The sequence below is a fragment of the Danio rerio genome, chromosome 24 (genome assembly GCF_052040795.2).
Source record: "Danio rerio strain M-AB ecotype USA chromosome 24, GRCz13ab, whole genome shotgun sequence".
NCBI lineage: Eukaryota > Metazoa > Chordata > Actinopteri > Cypriniformes > Danionidae > Danio > Danio rerio.
In genome coordinates, this window is record NC_141044.1 from 28,386,255 (window position 1) to 28,395,526 (window position 9,272).

At 37.6% G+C, this 9,272-nt stretch overlaps 1 protein-coding gene across 13 annotated transcripts in view; it reads right to left on the minus strand.

Moving 5' to 3' along the window:
* Window positions 1–9,272, minus strand: part of phldb2b (pleckstrin homology-like domain, family B, member 2b) — a 74,388-nt gene extending 65,116 nt beyond the window's left edge. For all 13 annotated transcript variants that reach the window (XR_015525038.1, XM_087309613.1, XM_087309612.1 and 10 more), the window contains exon 1: window positions 8,980–9,272. Coding sequence is in view for 12 of the 13 variants with exons in the window: in XM_087309613.1 (XP_087165739.1) it covers window positions 8,980–9,003 (24 nt within the window). In the remaining variant the exon portion in view is untranslated. The remainder of the gene's footprint in view (window positions 1–8,979) is intronic.

Here is a 9,272-nt window from a genome sequence, read left to right on the forward strand (position 1 = left end):
TACTTTTGCAATAATAAAATAAAAGCAAATATCGAATAACCAAACACTGAAGGAATGGGAAAAATGTCAAACATTTTTTAGGCAGGCTTAAGTGCACTACTGTTGAAAGAGTCTGTAAGATTTACAAATATTTTTGAAAGGCTCCTTTTTTCAACAAACATGCAGTCATTTTATATTGTACATATACTGCCAGTTAAAACTTCAAATCAACAGCATTTATTTAAAATAGCAATCTTAGTCACTTTTGAGACTAATTTGTAACATTTTACGCAATTATGTGTTTGACCCCAAACCTTTGAACGGCAGCATACTCTGTAAAAAATACGTTCATTAACTTTTGTATAACTGTGAATTTTTAACACGCTGTAAAACCCAACAGTCAAATGTATCAAATGAAATGAGTGTAGTTTACACAAAATTTACTGTAAGCTAATTCTACTAATTTAAAAAGAGTTTTGAACCCTTTGTTGAAGTTAATGAGTAAATAAAGTGATTAAGTGTTGATTAAACATTAATAATGTACACATGCAACTAACTAACTAACTAACTAACTTAAATGAAGTAAGTTCACAGTACTTCTATAGATTAGTTTTATAACTCAAATGGTTTGTAGCAATCAGTTTCCCCAAACAGTTTGAGTTGCCTTAACTAATAAGGTTTTACAGTACTCAGTTGGTTTGAGTTCTCTTCTTTTATTGGGTTTTTCTGTGCTCAAATAGCTTCATGTACTCAAATGGATTAAGTTCACAGTACTTATTAGGATTAGATTTGAACCTAAATGGTTTGTTGCAATTGGTTTCCTCAAATGGTTTGAGTAACTTATTGGGTTTTACGGTGCAGAACTTGTCCATAGCTCTTCATTTATAGGTATTTTCAGAAATTTATACCTTTTTGATATGAATTATATTGATCTTGATGTCTCCTCTGAAAAATTAACTATAGTCTAACAGAGTGATTGACTTTTATTGACATTTTAATAGTTTGAAACAATATATTTTCTTGGTTTTTCATATCAATTACTGGTACAAAAAAAAAAAAACTAGTAATGAGCTGCTGTTGTTATATTACATTCTGTTATATTACATGTTATATAAGTAGATACGCTTAGATAAGCTTATTTATACCATAAACTCACCTGATTTAAAGTAAACATGAAATAATCTCTATTCACTGAGGTTAATTTCCTCTCTTTTTTTTAACTGCATGGTCAAATTGAAGTTCTGTGAGACTTTTAACACCCTTGACGTTCCCAAGAGGGCACTTGACTATTACATGACCTACTTTATAGTTCAACAACAACTGCACATGAACTATAAACCCCCTCCTCAACTCTCTTTGCCCTCTTTTCCTGACAGGTAGACAGGCGTGTTCCTGCAGGAATGTCCCAGTATTTTGCTTTGGAGAATGGCTTAGGTATGTCACCCCAGGATCAAAATACCAGCTACATTCCTCTCTAGCACCTCTCCGTCCAATCAGCTCGTAGGATTACAGATGTGGGCGACTGTGGGGCGATAAGGGCAGGTTTGCTATTTACACGCTGGATGATCTTTGTTCGCTGACCCTGACTATGGCTTTAATCATCAAGACCTCTTGATCCAGGTAATGTTCAGGCATGTTTAGACAGCTAACAAACAAGCCAGATTGTTCATAAAGACTGTGGGTTTTTTACACACAGGAAAGAAATCAAACAGGGGAAGGAAGAGGGGGGTGAGTGTTAATTTGAAAACAACATTAATTTTATGAGCCACCGAGACAGGATGAGAGATAAGACACACACACAGAAGAATAATGAGACATCAGATCAATGATGGAGTGAGCAAGGCCAGAATTTGACACAAAACGCTTTTTGAGACTTTGTGCTTTTGCGCAAGACACGATGTGGGAGGACATTCCTGAAAACTCAGCTGTAGCACACATGGGACGATCAAAGAGGCATTGCACATTTCAAAGTCTCACCCAGAGCTGCAGGACGGGTGGTGACGGCCACATACAAGGTTAGCGTTTCGGCAGACGGGTGGGAGATTTAAAAAGGGAAACGGTCTGTCAGCCTTTCCCTGTTTTCATTCCTTTCCTCCATCAGATATAACCAGATCACTGGCAGAAACGCGCTCGCTTTCCAGGTCATTTCCAAATGCGTTTGGCGTGGGCTGATCTTGGTTGTGATGGCTGGGTTAATCTTTCTGCCTTCCATATACGAGCTGTGACCAGAATGGCATTCTAGCTTACTATTTATTGTTATCCGCTATACAAGTATTAAAACCTAATATTTATTGTTAACATCTGTTCCTTTAATATAAATTCACAGTTATGCCATTTAAGACATATATTTTCTCTTTTAAATTTCTTTCCTAGTGTGAAAAACTTTTGAATTATCTAAAAGGACATTTCCCGTTCATTTACTGGAGTAGAAGTTTCTACAGGTGTTGAAGGCTCTTCATGAAAGCATCAATGGCAGTTAAAAATGGATAGTGTGACCAGTGTAGTCTGATGTAGGTCTTTTAGAGTGAATCATTCATTTTCCTTCGGCTTAGTACTTTATTTATCAGGGGTCGCCACAGTGCAATGAACCACCAATTATTCCCAGCCATTTTGAATGTTATCACTCGATTGAATGGGCGGTATCAGTGGTTATCAGTGGATAGATATGGGCCAGTAGGGGCATTCTGTGCCTACTAGTGCCTACCAGCCCAAGACCGGTTACTCACTGAAGCTAAGGAGGGCTGAGCCTGGTCAGTACCTGGATGGGAGACCACATGGGAAAACTAGGTTCCTGTTGGAAGTGGTCTTAGTGAGGCCAGCAGGAGGTGCTCAACCTGTAGTCTGGGTGAGTCCTAATGAAGGGGACACTATACTGTCATTGGGCACTGTCTTTCGGATAAGGCGATAAACCGAGGTGCTGACTCTCTGTGGTCATTAAAAATCCCATGGCACTTCTTTTAAAGAGTAGGGGTGTAACCCTGGTGTCCTGGCCAAATTCCCTCTTAGCCCTTAACCATCATAGCCTCCCAATCATCCTCATCCACTAAATTAGCTGTATCACCGTTTCTTCACTCCACTTATAGCTGGTGTGTGGTGAGCGCACTGGTGCCGTTGTCTTGTGGCTGCCATCGCATCATCCAAGTGGATGCTGCACACTGATTGTGGTGTGGAGAGACCCCCCCCCCTCCTCATGATTGTGAAGCGCTTTGGGTGTATGGCCATACACAATAAATGTGCTATATAAATACACACATTATATTACATTACTCAGAAGGCTGTTGTCATCCACCCTCATGGTTCATCAGCTATAGATCACATACGGCTGTGGCTGGAAGTTAACAAGAATTATTTATATTATTTATTAAATTTTCCATTAATTATATTTTATTAACACCTACCCCAAACCTAAACCCAACTGTCACAGTAATGTTAAAACAGATCTGGAGTCTTCTCTATTAGTATAGCTGGTTAACCATGTAGATGGATGATAACAGCCTTCTGAGCCTACTGAAAGGCCCATACTGATCCATATCTATCAGCTGATAACACTCATTGAGTCGACTGATAACATTCAAAGTGGGTGCTATTCCTGCATATGCTTTACCCAGCGGATGTCCTTCTAGTTGCAACTCATTACTGGGAAACATATACTCTCACATTCACACATACACACTCGCATATTACGGGCAATTTTGGTTACCCAATTCACCTATAGCGCATGTGTTTGGACTGTGGGGGAAACCGGAGCCAGAGTGAATCATTCAGTCTAATTTGTGAATATATGACTGTTATAAATTATTTCAGGTGCAACCAATTTAAACGTGTAGTCGAATTCCTGAATGCATCACTCTTGAGATCCTGTTATTTTTAGTAAATCAAAAAATTATTTGTTCCACCTGAAAAAATAATTCATAACAGTCATATATTCAGTGTAGTCATTCTTGAAAAACAAGACTTATGAGCCGGTTCTCTTAATGAACAGTTCAAAAAGCATTTTTAGATTCCTCCTGATGATCCTTCACTGAACTGAAGTGATTAGAGCATTGGCTGGATCAACATCTGACTCACTGAACTGCCAAATATGATTATTTGCCGTAATGAGTATCCAAATTTACAGAGGGAATAAATTAAGAGATTTTTTGGTGCATTTTGAACAAAGTCTTATATCCATGAAATGACATGAATGCAGGCTTTGTTTCTCCTCTGAATATATAGTTTCATATATTAAACAGATGTCATGTCAAGCTTACGCTTTATTAGGGTTCAGCATCGTTTTATTAAAGGCCGCACACTTGCCTCGTAAACAATGTCAGCATAGAAAGCTCATCAGATCTCTCAAAGGTGGCGAAGCAGCGTTGCTTATTTAGTCCAGTCTGTCACATGTGACAATGATCTCATTGTGCCTGGACCTCAGCTTAATACGGGATCCCCTTCATGGCATGCAACTCATTTACGAAGGCTTGGACACTCAATGATGCGAGATCTTTTAGGTAGACAAACCACTCTCTGTTCTGGGTTTCCTCTGCTTCCAGTCTTTGACTTATATGAGGCCATTGAAAATCATTATGTTGCATGAGGAGGGGGATGTTAGTGGCGTTATGTTTAAAAATAACAATCGTTAGCTATAAAGACCGTAATTACGATAGCAGTTTGGAACTGTTTGTGGCAGGATGGCGAACATGACTCGCAGTTATTTTCTTTTTCAATTAACGACTTGAGGGATTGAATACATAATTTGCCTGCACCATTAAAATGCATGCTTTTTTAAATGATCTGAAAAAACATATTAAGACCGCTCAAACGATTAGCTCCAAATTCCAAAGTGAACAAATGAAAAAGTGGAATGTTGTTACAGCTGCAGGAATAAGAACCGAAAGGAAATCCACGTTAGGCTGCAAAACCTTACGTAATATTATTTTAACAGTATTCACCTAAACCTAAGATTTCTTTTGAGATTGTCTTTTTAAACGTCAAGCCACTTTAAAATATGAAGTATACCCTGCTGAAGTACAAATCGAAGCTGTTCTCTGACTTTCAACACTGTATGATTGTCAGGTTTTTGTTAATGTTCTAAAATGTTGACATTATTTTAACACTCGCTACGTTCATCTGCATTCTGACCATAATTCATTAGGCTATTTATTAATATTTTTATTCATTTATTAAAATATTTTTCTTGATTGATAATTAAAATAACAGTATATACACTCACCGGCTGCAGAGTTGTACACCTGTCTAACTGCTCGATAATGCAAATTTCTAATCAGCCAATCACATGGCAGCAGCCTAGTGTATTTAGAAATGTTAGACATGTGCACGCAGACGTGGTCAAGACGATCTCCTGCAGTTTAAACCGAGCATCAGAATGGGGAGGAAAGGTGATTTAAGTAATTTTGAACGTGACATGTTTGTTGGTGCCAAACGGGTTGATCTGAGTATTTCAGAAACTGCTGATCTTCTGAGATATTCACGCACAACCATCTCTTGGGTTTACAAAGAATGGTCCAAAAAAGAGAAAATATCCAGTTCTGTGGGCGCAAATGCCTTGTTGATGCCAGAGGTCAGAGGAGAATGGCCAGACAGTAACTCAAATAACCACTCGTTACAACCGAGGTATACAGAAGAGCATCTCTGAACGCACAACATGTCCAACTTTGAGGCAGATGGGCTACAGTAGCAGAAGACCACTCCGGGTGCTACTCATGTCAACAAAGAACAGGAAACTGAAGCTATAATTCGCACAGGCTCACCAAAATTGGACAATAGAAAATTGGAAAAACGTTGCCTGGTCTGATGAGTCTTGATTTTTGCTGCGACATTCGGATGGTAGGGTCAGAATTTGTTATCAATAACATGAAAGCATGGATCCATCCTGCCTTGGATCAACTGTTCAGGCTGGTGGTGTAATGGTGTGGGAGATATTTTCTTGGCACACTTGGGCCCATTAGTACCAATTAAGCATCTGGTCATTGCCACAGCCTACCTGAGTATTGTTGGCTACTTACAGCAGGATAATGCGCCATGTAATCAACAGTGAGGTGTACCTATTAAAGTGGCCGGCGAGTGTATAATTATAATTATGTATCATTCAGAAATCACACTTGTGATCATTGGCAGTTAAAGCAGATTGAGGATAAGCATATAAATTTGCATTGGAGATATAATTATTTATCTATTTATTTATTTAGAGATTATGTGATTATGAGTCATTTTAAATCATATGCAAACTAACAATTGCCAGAAAAGTCACATCATTTCATGCAGTGCAATTTTGATGAAGTAAAACGTTTAAAATATCACTTTTTGAGAAGTGTGAGAAGACCACCAAAGGGTGAACATAAATTGTAATCTTTTGCATCAATGGTTTTAAGAAGATCCTTTAACTTCCATAAATAATTTCCAAAGCAAATTAAGTGGTAAAATGTTCTTTATGTTAATAAAATGCTGTTCATGATCATTAAAAGAGCTGTTCACTGGAATGATCTTTAAAAGTTTTGTGGCTTTGAAAGCTCTCTGTTGAAACCAAGAGTATGACTTCAGGCAGATGTTTGTTAAATTCAGCCAGGCTTTAGCTAGCCAGAGCCACAGGGGGTATATTTATTAAAAGAATCATCACTCAGCACATGTGATTACTGTCTCTGTGGCATCTGCACAGTAATCAACAATGATTTCACACCTGTTTATCACAGAAAGCTCTTTGAGTCAGCTGGATCGCAGATTAACACACCTGAGCCAAATTGTGCAAAGTTCAATGTTTTCACAACTACAGTGTCTGGATCACTTGTAGCATCTCTCTCTGTCTGTGTTTATTTCTTTTCTTCCTCTCGCACTGACTCATGAAATAATTGCTGCTCTTATGCATGTTACTCATGGCAATTGTGTACTGAGCGTAAAAGACGGTGTTTTACAACCATAACATCTGGTTTGAGGGTTCAAAATGTTGTTTTTGCATAGTAGATGGATCTTTTTTTTGTTCAGTTTGATTGATGAGTCTTTTTCAGAGACAATGAAATCTGCAGTCATGTCACAAGTTCATAACCTGCAGGTTATTTCTAATGTGGGTTATTTCATTGTCTATGATGTTGGATGTTTACTGTATGATGCCTATCTCTCAGTCACGAGTCATGATTCAGTGCCAGTGATGAATTCAGTAGACAAAACACATCCAGACCCAAAAGTCGGTCACAGATTAAAGTCAGAGTTCGCTCAAACATAAAAAAAGTTTTTCTTCATAAAATCTCAATGTATTGAGTCATAGGTATTACTTTTGTTTTGCCAATACACGTCTTTTTGGCACCACAAATTTCTGGTAGCCATGGGCTTGCATTTTATGAATCACCAAAGACCACAGTTTCTGTTAAAAATCTTCTAGATGTGGAGAAAAACTGTCTCCTACTGCCAGGATGGCCTGAAAATGAGTAAATTAACAGCAAATTTTCATTTCGGGTCAGTAAATGAAAAAACACTATAGCAGTCCAAATTATCAGTTTATTTATCCGCTATATAAGCAAACAGGTATTGAGGGGTTGTAGAGACATTCAAAAAAGATCATATTTTCTATTTTTTGCTATTTATATTTATTATATTATATTTAGTTATTTTATGTAAGACTGCAAATCAGATTCAATAATGCAGTATATCATTACATTATGTGTTCAGGTGATTTTTATTAAAGTTTATTCATTTTCCTTCAGCTCAGTCCATTAATTCAATTCAATTCAATTCAGCTTTATTTGTATAGCGCTTTTACAATGTAGATTGTGTCAAAGCAGCTTCACATAAATGGTCATAGTAACTGGATCAGGGTAGTTCAGTTTTTTAGTGTTTAAGTTCAGTTCAGTTTAGCTCAGTTCAGTGTGGTTTGAAGTCATTACTGAGAGTCCAAACACTGAAGAGCAATTCATCAGGGTTTGCCACAGCAGAATGAACCACCAACTTATCCAGCATTTGTTTTACACAGCAGATGACCTTCCAGCTCCAACCCAACCTCATTCAGACTTATAACACAACGGCCAATTTAGTTTATTCAATTTATAGCGAATGAGTTTGAACTGTGGGGGAAACTGGAGCACCTGGAGGAAACCCACGTGAGCACGGGGAGTACGTTCAAACTCCACACAGAAATGCCAACTGGGTTAGCCAAGACTTGAACCAGCCCTCTTGCTGTGAGGTGACAGTGCTACTCACTGCGCCACTGTGTCATGTCTTTTTGGCACCACAAATTGCTGGTAGCCATTGGCTTGCATTTTATGAATCACCAAAGACCACAGTTTCTGTTAAAAATCTTCTAAATGTTGTTCTATTGGGGAAAAATGATCTCTTACATCCAGGATAGCCTGAGAATGAGTGAATTAACAGTAAATTTTCATTTTGGGTCAGTTAAGGTGACTGCAGCCAAAATAAATAAATAAACACTAGCAGTCCAATTTATCCGTTTATTTACCCACTATAAAAGGAAACCGGTATTGAGTGGTTGTTCAGTGAGGGACACTCAAAAAAGATCATATTTTAAATTTATTCAGTATTTATATTTACAGTTATTGACTGCAATTCAAATTCAATACAGCTGTATAATTACAGCAAGCACTTGGTTAAGTTTTATGAGAGTTCATATTTGCTGTGATGGAAATAAAACTTAGATAAAAAAAATCCACAGCTGGGACAGCAGAAAGACGTCTTTTTTATTTTTTATTTTTTTAACATTCACTTTATAGAAATATAGCCTATTTATTTTAGGTGTCATTACCGATCCGCACCAGACAGAAGAATTCATTACCACCATCATTATCGTGATAATATACCATTACACATATACAATAAAGTTAGTAACATATATACAGGATATATACTTAAAAAATAACAACCAATTTTTCAAGAAATTTATTTCCGGGGACTCCATGCTTAATTTGAGTTACTGAATTTGATTAATTAAATGTTTACTTCGGGGTTTATATTTGCAGATTAATCAAATGACTAATAAAAGGAAAAAAGTAAACTTACCATTGCTGAAACGATGTCTGTCATATCCTATGGCTGTTCCAAACAAACACACTTATTGAAGATGCGTTGCGCTCTTCTCCAAATATACTCTGCGCTTCCAAATCACTGAGAGAAAATACCTCAGATATAAACTCCACCTCTTCGCCGAAAGTTTTAAAAATAAAACTAGCGAAACAATATGATCCAAAAAATGAGTTCGCAGAGTGATTAAACAAGTCCAGCAGTGGCTCTTTGGTGACTTTAAAGGCGCTGTCCTGACTGCTGTCGCTCTTGGCCAGCGGCGGCTCCGCTGT